The sequence below is a fragment of the Oreochromis aureus genome, linkage group 9 (assembly GCF_013358895.1).
Source record: "Oreochromis aureus strain Israel breed Guangdong linkage group 9, ZZ_aureus, whole genome shotgun sequence".
In the NCBI taxonomy this organism is placed as follows: Eukaryota; Metazoa; Chordata; class Actinopteri; order Cichliformes; family Cichlidae; genus Oreochromis; species Oreochromis aureus.
In genome coordinates, this window is record NC_052950.1 from 6,830,557 (window position 1) to 6,847,168 (window position 16,612).

At 43.2% G+C, this 16,612-nt stretch overlaps 1 protein-coding gene across 4 annotated transcripts in view; it reads left to right on the forward strand.

The window, feature by feature from the left end:
* The window catches only part of znf438 (zinc finger protein 438), a 51,965-nt gene extending 46,652 nt beyond the window's left edge, over window positions 1-5,313 (forward strand). For all 4 annotated transcript variants that reach the window (XM_031754809.2, XM_031754817.2, XM_039617438.1 and 1 more), the window contains 2 exons: window positions 560-2,325; window positions 2,460-5,313. In XM_031754809.2, the coding sequence (XP_031610669.1) occupies window positions 584-2,325; window positions 2,460-3,048 (2,331 nt within the window). In that variant the 5' untranslated portion in view covers window positions 560-583 and the 3' untranslated portion in view covers window positions 3,049-5,313. The remainder of the gene's footprint in view (window positions 1-559; window positions 2,326-2,459) is intronic.
* Window positions 5,314-16,612: the final 11,299 nt, after the last annotated feature.

Genomic DNA, 16,612 nt, shown 5'->3' on the forward strand with positions numbered 1-16,612 from the left:
ATACTTAAGTTTTGGCTTCTGAAAATTGTTCTTGCATCAAGAGTAAAAAAATGCATCAAAAATGTATCTCCCGCCCATTCTGACCACATGTTGTTGCCGTCTGTAGATCAAACCAGTTTAAGCCTGCGCACGTGCTCAGTGTTGCAGTGTTGACTTTCATTTTTTATGTGGAAAAATCTCACCTCGTTCATAGGCAAAATCTGCATCCACGGGGCAACATTTTACATACTTGTTTCCATAGTTCAAGTTCTAGTCACCAGCAATGCACATTTTGGCAGCATGCTGGTAAGTATCTCACGTAGAAGTAGGAAAACGATGTAGTTTTTATGATTGATGATTATTTATTTATTTATGATTTTTAAAGCATATCTGCATTTGTAAATACGAAGCAGGACGTCTTGGCCTTGATGTTCGTTATTGGCTGTTCCTGTCAGAGCCTCAGCATGCAAGCTATCTGATGGGTTGCCATGTTTGGGGTCTAAGGGGGATTTAAGACTGGAAAAGCTGAAGACCCTCAGTGCATGAACTTATATACATGTTTTTTATTCTTGTGTTTCAGTTGGTAGTGACTGCAGACCATCAGATGAAGAGCCTTCAGTTTCGGAGTATTGCCCCCAAGGCCCCGGCTGTGGTGCCCTCTCCTTCCCCTGCGGTCCAGTCCTGTCAGCCCTCATCTGCTCTGCCTGAGGCTACCACTGCCTCAAGCCCCAAGTCCATCATTGTTCCCACCCAAAACTATGCACTCATGCAAATAGCAGGTCAAGATGGCACATTCTCCCTGGTGGCGCTCCCACCTTCTGTTTCTTCTCAGACGCCGCAGCATCAGAAGAACCTTAAGCTACCCATTCCCAGATACCAGCCAATGAGGAGCAAGGGGACCACAGATAAGGTCAAATCTCCTCCACTACCTGCCAGGGTGAAAACAGCCTCCAGAGTTTCTGACTCAGCACAGACCAAATCAGTGGGTTGTGGAGCATCAACAGCTATTAAGAAGAATCTACAAGAGACCAAGCACACAAAGGAAACCCTAGTGCCCAAAGAAGAGCCTTCAGAGCAGCTAATTCTAATAGACCCAGCCTCCTCTGACATCTCTGTGACTGCTCTTCTACCAGATAATGCTGTCTTTTATCCAGGTTCTCAGTTGGAGCGAGTACCAGATGGCTCAGAACGACCTACCACCACTGGTCTCATTCAGAACCTGCAGTACCCCCCTGCTTCCATCAAAAGCTCCCAAAGCAAATCACCGGAGGACAATAAGACTACAGTGAGAGTGTGCCAATCTAAGCTGGCTGCAGCCCAGACGCAGGGCAGTATCACTGTCCTTTCTCCAGCTATCTTCAGTAAAGCAGTCCAGATTATCCCATCCCCACCTAAGGGGAAATTACCCATTTTGCCCTACTCTAAAATGAAGAGCACTCTCATCCCAGCTGCCAAGCTCAATAATTTATCTCCAGAAAAGAAAAGTTTACCTGGCCTGAAAGGACTCACCAGCCCTTTAGATTCTACATCCAAAACCCATGAGACAGCTGAAACCTTGAGTCACAACCGGGTGCCTAACTCCAGTCTAGAGCCTCAGGCCCAGCCCACACTAATGCCTGTTGTAGGAACACTCCAGAAGCCACCTGGCAAAAAGAGAGGAAGGAAGAGAAAAACAATGGAAGACATCTTAGCTTTTGAAGCCCGCAAGAAAAGGTCTTTATCCTTCTTCCGTAGAAGGGTCCCGGAGAAACAGCCGGCAGTTGTTCCAGGATCCAAACAAAAGGAAGTTGATATTTCAAAAAAATACCGCAGCATTCGACCCAAGCCCATGTTGGTGATGGAGACAGTTCCCCAGTTGGTTAGTCTGCCTGCTATTACGCCAGATGGCCAAGAACAGGAGCTCATACTTGGTCATCAGCTCCCCACCTCTACCACAACAAAAGCATTGGACTGTCCACCTCAGCCAACCCCAGTAACCCTCCACCTCAGAGGGGGCTCCCATCCTAGAGTGTTCATAGGAAGCCGACCGCCCCACCGCTGTCCCACCTGCAGCCGCTGCTTCAAATTCAAGCATCACCTTCAGAGCCACATGAACAGTCACGCCAACAATCGGCCGCACATCTGCCCCGTCTGCCGCAAGACATACGCTCACTCAAGCAGCCTGAGCACTCACAAGAAGCTTCATCACTCTGAGGTACGGCCACGTCGTTCTCTATCCTGCGAGTTCTGCGAGAAGGCCTTTGGATATGTTGGGGTATACTTCAGTCATCTGAGAGAGGTCCATAAGGTGGTGCTAACTGTGGAGCCGTCAGTCAGTCATCATGAGGAAGACGTGCTTGTAGAGGGGTAAGATTATTAGCGACTGAGATAACTAATGAATATATGCTGCAACCTCATTTTGATCTTTACCTTCTAGCAAGGTGAATTAAACAGCCAAAGATACTGACTGACTGCACCTTTTTCCTTTTATTTCTCTGCAGGGCCAGTTTGCCGGAACCATCAGATGAACAGGATTGTGAAGATCCTGTGGAGCTGCAGATCAAATGTGGCCGCTGTCAGGCAATCACTCCCACCTTTGCAGACATGAAGATGCATTTGCGATATGTACACGGGGAGGAGGTCCACATTCAACTCTGTGAGGGCCAACCCCCAAGGGGAGGCCGTGAGGCCGAGAACGAACTGGTAAAGCACGCTGCCCACTACTGGCGACAGTTAAATGAGAAGCGCAATCTGGTCAAGTGTGGAAGCTGCGACGAAGAATTCTTTTCTTTCTCCAAGCTCAAGAAGCACATCATGTCCCACCATCGAGGAAGGGAAGGAGATGACAGCGGGGTCCTCCCATCACCAGAAAGCAGCGGAGGCCTCGGCGTCCTTGCCGCAGGTGCAGTTTTTAACTGTGTGCTTTGCAGTGAGGTGCTAGACACTAAAGAGCTGGTCATGGAGCACTGGAGGTGTCACCACCACTGTGAGCGTCCGAGCCTGCTGTGGGACGCCCTGAGCTCATACTCTGGCCAGGAAGAGGGCGAGGCAGACAGGGATCTGGAAACTCCCGCTCCAAGCCCGCGTTAGCCAACTGGCCCTTTGGCTTGGTGTGGGCTCCTCCTAATACACTCAGTTCTAACAATCAGCAGCACAGTGATAGAGATGTTCTCTTATGTCTTTTAGCACTAGTTTAATCTTTCACCACTGGAGAAATCTCACCTTGTGCAAAAGAGGAAAAACAGTAAAAATAAAATCAAGCCTGTGCTGAAAAGTGATCTTTGTGTTACGATTTGCAAGAGATGCTCTCGCTAGGTCAGAGAATCCAGTTTTATACACAATCATTTTTCATGTTACTTTGATTGCACTGTTCTGTTTTTGGACTTTATTTTGTTTGGAAGTATGTATTTAATATCTCGTTGGAAATGCAAATGATTATTTTTTATCTATTGTTTATTTAAAAGTTATTAGAGGTCATCCATGACCCAACTGAAATAGTCGAGGGTTCATTTCACCCTTTAATATAACTAGCCATGCAGATCAGATCAGATTTTCTTGTCTTTTTCTTTTTTTTTTTCAACGTGCCGAACCCAAACGAAAAGTGACACCGCACGAGATCAAATGTTTAAAAGCGAAACATTTTTTTGTAGCCAGATCATCCTTTCCATGTAACACCAGGCACATTTTTTTCAGAGGACAAAGGTTTAGCAGTCAACTGCTGTAGCTCCAAGTTTGTTGTTCATAAGTCATAATAGGTCCTGCAGCTTCCTACTCTTTATTTCCCATGCATTTTGCTATTTTTATGAGCAAAACATTACTGCGGGTATGTAAAATGTGAGCACAGACTAATTCTAGTCACCTCCATTTATCAGGATAGAGTCAGAAATCTTAAAGATGACTCAAGCTACCAGGTCTGCATGGCTAGATACCACGACGGAGCGTTGAGGAGATCATTTTATTCGGGGACGGCTGAATTAAAAGTAGTTCATTGCGTACCATCGCAGTGGCTGACAATTTAACCACCAGCCTTTGCGTCATAACAGTTTAAAAGTGTTCTGTAACTGTACAATCCTCAGTGTAGTATTGCTCGTGTAACAGAGTCCGATTAAGGGCAGTATTGGGGTCCATTATCCACCTGGATCCATGAAGGAACACTTTTCTTAACCAGCACCCAAGTGACATCCTTGTGGCCTTCTGAGAAAAAAAAAAAAAAAAGGACAAAAATGTTGGTGTTCATGCGTAACGTGACTTATCATCGGTATGGTCCTCAGTAGGCCGAGTTCTATCTTCTTGACTTGTCGATTAATGCCTATATGTGTATTCTGTGATATGCCAAGGGTCTATTCACACTTGTGATTGTAGAAGTGAGGTTTGCATTGAAGCTTTTCCAACCACTGACAGAATACCATTGGTTTAGTAAATACGCAAAGGAAAACCATTGAATTGCCTACCTGTTGTTGCCAGCTCATGTACGCACCTGTGGAATTGTGTGCACCTAGACTCTGAATTGAGTTAATATAAACTGTTGTCAAGTCCAGAAAATATGCTATTTTATACTATATAGATTATTAAAGAGGTCTCTTAGAATATTTATGCTTGTTATTGGTCCTTAAAGAACCAGCACTGAGACATTTGTTGTGTTTGCTTCTTCTAATTTTTGGGGGGATGCTTAAATGTCTTGCTTCTTGGTTGGGGGCAGAGTAGCTCTGTTAACGTCTGTCTGTATGTATCTTTCATATGAAGAAGAAAAGAAAAAAATCACAGGGTCAAGTGAATGTACCTGAATGTTTTAAAAGACCTACCAAAAGTATATATATGTTACATAGACTTATTCTATAGATAGAATATATAATGAGAATAAATATATATATATATATATATATTTACATAGAGTAACTAGTGAATCAGCTGCTTTGTTCTGTCAGTGAAGGAGGGAAACAAGATGCATATATCATTGCCAGCACTGGCAACAAAAAGCCATGTAGAGCTGTCCTTGCGTGTCTGACACAAACACGGGACTGAATGAAGGCCAAAGCACTGAGAGATTACTCTGATGTGTCTGGGTGTTCATCAGTGACTTGTTCTTCGCTTTCAAGCCCTCAACGCAAACCAGGAAGTGGCAGGCTTAAGGGTCAGTCTCTTCTCTCCTCAGATACGTGCGTGTATGACTGTCAGCACAAGTCAGAAAGTGAAAAATCTCACATTAGGCGATGTAATGTGTTTGGCTCACATGATATGTTGGCTGTCAGAAACAAACAAAAAAATAACAAAAGACTGAAAGTGTTCGTGCTTGTGGCTGTTTATGTACCTGAAGAACCTGATGTTTATGAGAATAAAGATATGCTTTGTTCAGGACACTGTGTGTGTGTGTTTGTACGTTTTTTTTTCTTCTTCTTTTTTTCACTAAAGAGTCACTAACTCAGGAAAAGTTAAAGTTCAGAATGCTAAACTTGTAGGAAGCATAGACTGTATTTGAAAAAAAATGGACAGAGCCACCATGATGCCACCCACTGTGTATTTGAAGGTTTAACATTAGCTCTTTACGATAATACAGAGAAACCCCAACAATCATATGATGACCAAACGCTTTGTTTGGTGACAGTGAGAAGAAAAAAACCCTTTTAACAGGAAAAACTCATTTTTGGAGCCAGTTTGAAGTCATTTCAAATAATGAATCACAGGATAATGGATGTCTCTTCAGTCCCAGTGTTTGTCAATATATTATATACTATAATATAATACTGGATATAATATGCTATATGTTGCTTATTGGAGCAGTTAAGGAGTGTTTTAAGTATTCTAACAACTCCACAGAGAGATTTCTCTCCCACTCTTTAAAGAGAATGGGCTCTGTAGCTCTTCATATATTTCACATCTGTATGGTTGTGTGTTGGGGTTTTTTCTATGAATTGAGAGATTTTCAATATAATGGGTGTTCCACAGAGAATGCTGCAATATGTGCTGTTTGTAGCATTAATGTTGCAAAGCTCTGAAGTTCACCAGCCCTGGCTTTCACATGATGAGTAAAAAGTAGTTCACGGGGGGTGGGGGGTGGGTCATGTGTCTTTGTCTTTCAGTGTGTCACTAGTGGATGAGGGAGAGTGAGTGGTCTGTGTGTGCATGTGTGCACATGGCTGGAGCTGGGGCTGGGGCTTGCTGGTTCTTGGTTAAGGTAGGACATGGTCACTGCTCCCGTCTGGGCGCTTCTGCCCCTTTCTGGGATTCGGGTTGTTATTGGTTCTGAGGTGCGTGGTTGGATGTTCTAGTGGGGTCATTGGCCCGCTTCCCTGGTGGCTTGGGTTGGCCACTAGGGGAGTGTTGGGTCCTGGTGTTCCTGGGTTTCCTGAGGCCTTGGGATCCTCCTCTCGACTTGTACCAGGGTGGCTATCCTCTAGCAGCGTCATTTTGTTTTTTTCTTACAGGTGCAGTAGTTGGCGATACATTTCTATTTGTTCCTATCAACCATTTCTAGCGTTTTTCTCTTGCCTGTCTTGCCTTAGACATCTTCATACTATTCCACTTACAATGTAATATCAAAATGAACACAAAAAGAAATAAATAAACAGATAAAAGATTCACATGAACAAGAGGAGCCTATAGAGATCCTATGCGGCTGTTCTTGCAAAAGCAAAATGTGTTCGGCACCAAAATGCATTCAAATCACAGTTCTGATTGCAAAAGCTGCCACACAGGACAGGATTTATTAAAAAAAAGTTTGCATTACTTCATTTATGTCATGACGCTATTTATATCATCTGATCATTTGGGTTTTCCCTGTATTATTGTAGGGTCTTTACCTCACAATGTATAAATAAAACTGTATTGAATTGAAAAGCTCTAAACTCTGACATGATTACCAGGGTTATCATTGAAAACCGAACCCAAAATCTCAGCTTTAGAAAGGTCATGATTGATTGTGTTTGCAACCACTTGTTTGGAAAAGACATTGTTCATTTTGCTAAGCTCCTACCTCTGGCAGCTCACCAGCAGCCAGCTGCACATGAAAGACATCGGCACTGGTGACAAGATAGTCATGCATGACACGGGCTCAGTGCTCAGAACTGCCATCGATACGCTAATGTGCTGTTTTGCATGCATGTTTACTATTGTCACTATCTTACATGTGTTGACATGCTAATATTTGCTAATTAGCACTAATCCCAAACTAAAACTGACACTGATGGGAATGTCAAAAGTTTTGCAAAGATGATCACATAAATAATGAAACTGATTTTAATTGCCTGAAACCATTCTGCAGGAATGCACTGGAGCAAAAACAGCAGGATACTCAGCAGAAGAGATTTAGACAATGACATTAATTGATATTTCTCTTTGGAAACGTGCACGTATGTGTGGATATAAAGGTCAAGTAAAGTGGGTTACCCAAAGGGTGTTTGTGAGCCTGCATATGCCTTACCTCAGTGCTCCTCCCCTCCCAGCAGACCCTCCATCTGTCTACTTTAGAGTCTTGATGTATTCTACAGATACATGTGTGCAAACGCTTCTAGCTTTTGGACTTCCAGTCATGAGTATTGATCTCCACCTTTTACCCCTTTGCCTGCTTTGTTAGACGACAAATTCACACACAACACAGAGATGCTGACTTTATAGCAGTTTTCATGCTGTCAGGCTCAAACTGTCTCTGATGTGTCCTGGGACCTAGCCACGCTACCCATTGCCACACCGGTGTGGAATGCAGGTCCTGGGCTCTAATTGATTCGGCCGCTACGAACTCAAACAAACAACACAAAACAACGACAGCCTCTGTCAGGTTTTGTATCGGCGCCTCAACTTCTCCAAACTGCTTTACAAGCACTTGACTTCAGGTGGATTTCAGCTCCGGTGGAAACACAGATAGAGCTGCGACATTGCTACATTATCGTCACCATCGCACCACATCGCAGGCGCAGATAAAAAGGAAAGCGCTGTACGCTGATGCATATTTCCCTTTAATCAAACGCACACCACAGCCATCACGCCGCACTCCCACCTCACTGTGGCTCTCAGGGGGACAGGGGAGATCAAAGCCACCTCCTCCCCCACGACCCCCCGCCTCCCACAACACACACACACACACACACACACACACACCCCAACCTTGCTTGTATATGATCAGTGGGAAAGGAGGAAAGCTAGGGGCTGCCTCTTTCTTTCTTGCTTTCTTTCTTTCTTTCTTCGGGCCTTTGAGCAAAACCTCCGTTAAAAATCCTGGAAGTGTTGAGGTTGAGCAGCTTCTAAACAGTGCTTTTTCAATCCTCTTCATACTGGACACGTTGATCCACTTATGCACTTAGCTGGTGTGTGTACCTGTTTCTCTTCCATCTGACCCTGATGTGCACGCCTGGCTGGGTGGAAACAAGAGCACAAAACAACAGGCAGGGAGACTTGGAATAACAACTGGCGTCACCGGGAGAAAGCCGAGGGAGATTTATAGGACAGTAAAAATGTGACCCACGCTGACCACAGATGTTCTCGTGAACAGCTAAGGTGGGGTGTAATGAGAGGGCAACATGTAATCTTTCTGGCCGGCTCCGGCTCCACTCCCACTTTCTCAGTTTTCAATGTCGACGCACGCTCTGTTGCCACTCTGTCTCAATAAGCCAACACCCGTGAAGCTTCTGTCAGCACGTGTGCCGTGTTGGTGATCCATGTGCACGTTCATCAAAGTGATTCTATGGTTTCATCAAAGATTTATAAACTCTCCTGGATGTCAGGACTTAGGCGAACAAATTGGTAATCCCACATCTATGAACTCTCGCTCCATCTCTCTCCTCTCGATGTGGAGATGTGACCCACCCTTCCCTTCCTTCCCTGCTGCCTCTTGGTCTCAGGTTTCAAAGCACCTCATCTCTCTTCACTCCTCCCAGATTAGTCATCTAATGAGCAGCAGTGCTGATCAGGTGAATAATTGATGACGGGCGGCTGGAGAAAGGGATCGATCCGAGCTGGGCTGTGGCTCTAAATGGAGCAGGGAAGGAGACACCTCAGGAGGATAAGCAGGCGCAGGTACACCACTGCAACACTCTGTGCTCAGTTGATTAGGATGTAGATTCAGTATTCTTGCCTGATTCACAAATAGGAAAAGGATAAAGAGCCACTTCTGGAAAACAAAGTTTTTAGGAAGACCAACTTGATAAATCTTGACAAAACCTCTGAATGTGAATTTGTGATAATACTGAGGTAAAGCCTTTGATTACAATAAAACCTCTGCGGAAGTTTATAATCTCATTGTTGCACTAGGCTTTAATTTATTTAATCATTAGCATTGCAATAGATCTGTTCATGCTAGTGAAACACAAAGAACTCTGATTTAAAAAGATTGTAAAGTGCCAAAAAGTGCATTACCTCTAATGGCCGCTTGAGGCTGGCATCCAAAGCGAGCCAATCTGAGTAAAGTAGCAAGTTAAAATGTCCAATGTAGTTTACAGCCCGGTACAAGAAAAACTTTTGGTCTCTGTACCAAATTTTTTCAACCATGGTGACAGTACAGAGGGTGAATTATTTTTATAACTTACCCATTAAAATTATATTGGGGGGGGGGGTTCCATTACAACCTTAACAGTTACTAAATTCCACCTCGCAGCAGTGCAGATAATAACCGTTGTAAGAGACGTACTTGAATACCAGTTGCCACAGTATGTCTTCACTGTTAGTGGGCTCATGCATTATCAGGGAGGGGAGGGGGTTAAACTAAGTTCAATGAAAATGACTTATAGAGGAAAATAAAACAAAAAGGATTTGCTGATGCTATTGCACTGACCTTTATTACATTAAAACTCAGCATAGATCATTTTTTATTGTTAATGACTGATAAAAAATGTTGGGTGAGGTCATGTCATGAAAACTCAGAGGAACATTGCTGGGACAGAAGGTGACTGAAGTCCAATTCATCATTTTCTCCTTCCTCTTCCTGAGCTAACAACAAGGCAAATGGAGGTATGGCAAGAGGTCAAAATTTCTTTATAGCAACCACCAAACTTGTTTTGGGGGGGGGGGGCACCCTGAGCCACTCAACCTCCAGTCTGATCTTGTTGTGGAGTGTTGTTCTTAGAACCGCCACCCCTGTGTGTGCAAAGGACTAAAGTGTGCAAGCAGCTCCTTGAGCTTTGAGCTTACAGTTGCTTTGATGGCTGCTATTCTTCCTTATAAACTAAAGACTAAAGGCCTTTACACACCAGAATATACAAAATTCATGCAAATATGTTGTGTGTTAAAAATATTTTTTGGACCCACCTGTTCTTTATGCAGCTGTTCATACCTACCGTGTCATTTCTCAGGACAGATTTATTTTCTAGGATCATCCTCAGTTTTTTCAATTTTCCTGATTTGTCACATCTGAATAAACTGATCTTGTAAGAGTAGCCTTGTAGAGCATTTTTTGAAGACAGATTTTTTACAAAATTACAAAAACTGCAATGCAATTAATAATATTACACAACAAATTTGCATCTGACAAATTTGAAATTTCATGACGTGTTCTTGCTTAGTGTAAAAAAAAGACCTTTAATTACTATTAGGAGTTATTACATCAGGTTCTACAGGCAGTTTCAGATTTGCTAAACTACCCAACAGACATACATAACTCAAAGTTTAACTTGCCTATATATTTCTTTTTTGTCTTGCTTTACTAAGGAACTGAATGATAGCATTTGATTTTGACCTTTACTCTGACAACAACCCCCCCAACAACAGTGACTGCTCTTTCTTGAGCTATCCAGTGTAACTAGACCAAACTAAGTAGGGCTAAAAACCTTTATATTGTGACACAAGCAGCTGCAGCATTATCGGATCCCCTTTCATTTCTGGAGGAGTTTGTTCCCAGTCTGCTTTTCTTCTGCACTGTTCATGTACTCAGTTATAACATAGATTTGAATCTTTAATCGCTCAGGATGCAAACCACAGATGTATTGGATAAGTACAGTATAGAGCAACTCTGCTTAAAGGCTTTAGTTTTCTTTAGGAACATGGGTTCTGATGCTAAAAGTAAAAATGTGTGACATGCATCCAGATTTGTATAACTACTGATGTTCCCTGCGTCCAGTAACATGTTGCTCCGACACAAAGTTTCATGATATGGAAGCAACCCTCTTGTATATTTCCCAACTTATGAGTCAGTGAGTGGTATTCCTAAGACTTATACATGCTTCAGTCCTCATAGCTGACCATCAGTCACTGCCTATGGTTATTTTACTTGTCATTTCTACGTGTTACCAAATATCTCTGGAATTCCATGGTGTCTGGTCAATACTGCTAGTCTTTTCCTTTGTGTACTTCCCTCTTAGCTCGTTGATCTGATGTATGAGTGATTCAGGGGTATCACTTTCCTTCTAGTGGAGTTAGCCACCTTAAGACCCATTAATGCTGCAATCTTCTTCTGAAATCCGATTTTTTTTTCCTGCTCAGAGTTCAGTAACTAAATGTAGAACTTGCCCAACTCTCCTATTCCATTACCAGTCTGGATCCAATAGTCTCATACTCTTCAGCAGGAGAGATGACTGCATAGCGTATCAAGCCAAACCAAAAATATGCTTTTGATTTGTAGAAGAGACATTATTTCTGCCAGAGAGGCAGGGTTAGCCAACCTTTCTGACTGCATGCAGTTTGGTCCAGAAACTGTCTACACGAAGGATGGACAGCTCATAAAGTTTTAAGAAATCTCTAACCTCCTTGTACATTCCCTTCTTTAGAAATACTGGACCTTTCCCTCCATGATTTACGTACACGCTACCTGGACTTCAAGACAGGCTTCTTTTCGGGATAACAAATGCATTTTACTGCAACTTTCAACTCAGCAGGCATTTCATTAATGTCTGCAGAGGAACCGCAACACACTACTCAGTGCTATATCCCTACACAGCGGGTCTATCTGGTCACTAACTTCCAAATGTGGGACACTTAATCCAACATGGAGCTGATTGGAAACCATATTGGTGACATTGCTCCAAGTGAGTCCGCCTCCACTTTTCGATGTCGCTTCGATGGGGAATCCGCTAGGGGGATTCTACTCATTGCCTCTTGGTCCAGATGGTCAAGAGCTCCCAGTGTTCAGCAGGGTAGGCGGCATTTGCCCAGGGGGACTTGTGCCATCTGTTCTGATCCTCCCCTATCTTCTCATATAACTCCAACTCTCTAGGCCTCAACGCAGTGAAAGACTCAGATAAAGGATAAAGGTCGGATTCTGTCCCATCTAGTATTTTTCCATGGTTGTCTTTATACTGTAACAATATGCCTTTTTTACCTGTGTCTTATCCGAATTTCTCACCCTCACATCAGCTTCTATTTCTGCTATGCGAGTGTGTGGCAGAGTTAAGTGTGTGATTCCGAAAGGATTCAAACAAGACGTAGAGCATCTTTCCGGAGTCATCTTAGCTCCAGGGAATGTGGCGAAACAACCGGATGCTAATGCTGCTCTTTGCCTTTGGGGAATTATGTTTGCCTGAGCTGTAACCTACATTTACTGAGCATTCTTACACATAAGGTTAAATGAATCAGGGCTTTATATGAGCACACACACACAGATACAACAATCATCAATACAAACATTCCAGACGCACACACTCAAACAAGGAGGACTCTGTTTGCTGGAGCGCAAAAGCTAACAAGGTTAGCGAGTAAGCAGGCATCTGAATCTGTAATGAATTTATTTAGTCTGGCTCCAAGGCGCCGTGGGCGTGGGCTAATAAGAGGAAGGGGGTTCTTCTGCAGAGTGTCGTGCATGTGAGGAAAAGAATAGGGAGCCTACAGTTAAGCCTGCCTACAGTTAAGATAAGGTAAGAACAAGAAATGGGGAAATCTGTATTACTGATCTGATAGGTTGATTAGCCCAAGCGTATTTAATGTAATATGCACTTGGGTCGATTAAAGAAGAAGGCATTAAGGGGAAAGCAAGTGTTGTATTGTAGGTGAAGTGACTTCTAAACCAACAATATGTGTAGAAAACACACACCTCCACCTCCTCTCCAGCTCATCCCCTCGTCCCCAGCTCCACAGTGAAGACTATGTCTGGGATCTGCTCACTGTCTCCCCCTTGGGGTGGAGCGCCGTCTGACTCGGGTCGTCAGAATCAATTATCCTCAGCTCTCTTTTTCCTCCTCAGCAGCGTTTACATGACTCACATTTTTCAGGCCCCATCTAGAGCATCTACTTCCATTCTTTCTTAACAGCATCCACCCCCATCCACCACCCTGAGGCCCCCCCATCCTGTCAGGGCCGAGGAATAATTCCCCTGCTTTTCCAACGCTTTTGGGAGGAAAACGGCACAAGGTGATAAATCTGCGATGATGTACTGTAGAAAAAAATTAAATGAAGGAGAAGAGAAAGGAAGCCGGGAGGCTCTGCGCTACTGCCTGCCTGCTCAGCACAATGGGGGGAAAAAGCACAGGCTTTCGCAGAAGGATGGAGATGGGGAGCAGGATGGGGGGTGGAGGTGGTTAGGTGTGGCAGAGTGAAACAGGACAGTAAAAGAGAGTTACTCACCTTGGACACTGGATGCACGATCCTAAAGGCAGCTGAGTTTGCTCACAGGGTATCATACAGCTGGAAGCCCTCAGCACGCCCCTTGAGCAAGAACTATAAAAACATCTTTCAACATCAATGCAAAGCAGCATCACCTTAGACATGCTAAGCTCTGCTGCTGAAATAAATACTCAGGTATTACAGGTCTTGTAGAGAAGAAAACAACAGAAATGTGACCTGGGGCTGATATGTGGGAGGGTTTGTGTCCATCAAGATAATCAATACCATGTTATTCTCTAGAGCAGAGCCAAGAAGAGGTTCTGGTGCTCCCTACATTTCTCATATTTAATGCCTGGCTGATTTTAATAGCTTACACTCCTCGTGGGCAGGGGGGGAGGGAGGAGGGGTCCGATATCAGCTGGCATCTGTCGACACCTAAAATACCTCAGAAGCAAACCTGGAGTGTTTACCTGCCCCAATGAGTAACATAAAATACAAACAATGCAAGGTGTAATTGGCACTGATGTGCTTTAAAAGCCCTCCTCCTCCTCCTGCTCTCCAAACACCTGCAGCCCATGAAGCTGGGCGGCCCCCTGGGAAATCACACATTAGCATTTAGCCGTTTCATCTGCTGCACTAATCAGAGCCAAACGTTTCAATAATACAACACAAGAGCTGTTACGCAACCCAAAGAAAGGGTTGAGAGGGAGAGAAGGAGCACTCAGTGAGAAGGTATTTCCAGAGGTTGCGAAGCATTTGGCGCCCGAGTTAAGTAGCTGGATAGATCTGGGTGGGGTTTAGAGTTAGCAAGTGACCTAAACTGACTCTCAGAGTTGTTTTTCATGGAATAACAGTGTGTTGTAATCTATGAATTTAACAATTTGCTCAACCGCTCCAAAAGCGACAGCAGGACGTTAACTGCTTCCAACCAATCCCAGGTCAAGCAAGACCATTGTGGCTCTGTAAGGCTGTGATGTAACGCAGTGACATCTTTTCTGTTAGCATGTTAAAGAGCTGATTAACATGTATTATTTATTACCAAGTTTAGCTTCTTGTGACTGATAGAGGGGCTAAAGGAGGGCTGCCACAATACCCTACTTACCCTACCATTATAACAGCCAAAATAATACACAATAACTATACTGTTCTGTGATTCATAGAAAACCTTTAAAATAAGAACATTGTTTATTGTCCATTTTGTGTCTCAATGTGGAGGTAACTTTTTTCTTTGATAGCAGTAGCTAGCTATCCGCCTTTTTCTTCTTTCTCTGTTTTACAGTCAACCATATAATGTTAAAAGCTGGATGACACCCAGTCATTTTTAAACACCTCAAACTTCATGGTCATTGCCTTCTTGATTTTCTGGAGCCAGAGGGCTGCCATATTTTGCTGAGAAGGTTTAGCGCTAATTTAGCAGCTAATGCTAGCAAGCTGTATCCATAAACTGCAATGCACATTAATGTTAAATAGCAGACTTATAAAAAGTTAGTCTGTTACTTAACTTAGTCTGTTTCAACAGTTTCACTCTCCAGTCCAGAGTCCATGTGGACTGACTAACTATTCAAGCCAGCCTCATGAAGACTTTGGAGGAAATGTAGTTTTCCAGCAAAGATTTCACTAGTGACCAACCACCAGCTAACAGTCTTTTCTTGACATACCATCTTGATTCAAATAAATGTAGTGTCAGCATAAAAAATATAATTTATAAGTTATATTTATAAGTTTTGTATTTGTTGGACAGCCATCTTTTACACTGCCAGGATGTCTTTTTAGTGAGAGAAATTTTGATTTCAGTAACAATTTTATCAATCAAAACAAAATATAACAAACAAAGCATTTTTGCTTGTGAGAAGAATGAAAAACTTGTGTTGCAGTGGAAGACAATCCACTGCAAAGGAATTTCTATTTGTTACCCATGGCAACTTAGCAAATGTATTTAAATGTTTTATTTTATTAAATATTCACACCCATTCATGCCCATTTTTGTAAGTTTAAGTGCTTTCTATCTAATAACCCTAAGTTGTTCTTCAGTGGATGCATCAGAAGACATTTGAAATGCTGACTGGAGCAGCCAGGGATCTAACCTCCAACCTTCAGATCTCCTGAGCTACAGCCACTCCAATAACATAAAAAATGCACATGTATTGAATTTCTTATTTTTATTTTTTTAAATAGGCATTAATAACATGAAGATCGGCACATTTTTTAAAACGCATTGTCAAATACTGTACAATTGTGAAACACCCAATTACAAGCCTATCGTGAATATCTGAACAAACTTCATGCTCATGTATCCAACAGAAAACTGCAAATATTAGGGGAACTTTTGCTTGCGGGTGGCACAAGAAGATGAGGTCACCTAAGTCATTAGGTGTTATACTCATTGTACTTTGTTTGATCTCACACCACTTTATAAGTTGGAGTTGTTGAGACATTTTACCCTGGGCTGCCCCCCACAAAAGAAAGAAAAAAACACTACTGGCAGTTAAGTTTTGGACACATGTTTCTATTCAAGTCATACCTGAACTACACTCGGGCTGTTCTTACTCACAGTAACTGGCAGGTTAGTTCTGCTTGCACCTACTCTGGAACCACCTACCTAACAATTCATCAACTTCATACATTTCCCCCCCTTTAGACGCCAACCTCTCTTGCAGTCTGTGCTCCCTTCCTGGAGCTTGGCAGCCTCTGATCAGCCTCTCTGGCCTGCAGCGAGCAGGAAATGACCTATTGTTCTGAGATAATGTGAAATATAATGTTCCCCTGCACTCTTGGAAGGCATTCTGCCCTGACAGCCTCATTGCTGTGGGCAACAGTAGGCGCCAAGTATATGAGCACCTGCCAAACAGAGACGTCCATCAGCGGTGCGGTGATGCTGGTTTACAGCAGAGAGATGAGAGGGGAATCCCCTGGAGACTTGAGGGAAAACAAGCACTTCTCACACAGCCGTTTCACGAAAACTCACCTCCGCCCACTCGATACAACCTGGGAGATTTTCTATCATCTTTTCGAAGCACATGTAAAAAAAAAAAAAACACCTCTGAGTGCATATGAGGCGATGCAGAAAGTGAGGGTGAAACTAACATGATGAGTGAAAGCTTCTTCATCGCTCCCGCTGGAAAGAACCCGAGTCAAACACTTACATCACTGAAGCATCTCGGCTTTGCGGATTCATTCCCTTAAAATCAGTTCATCAATC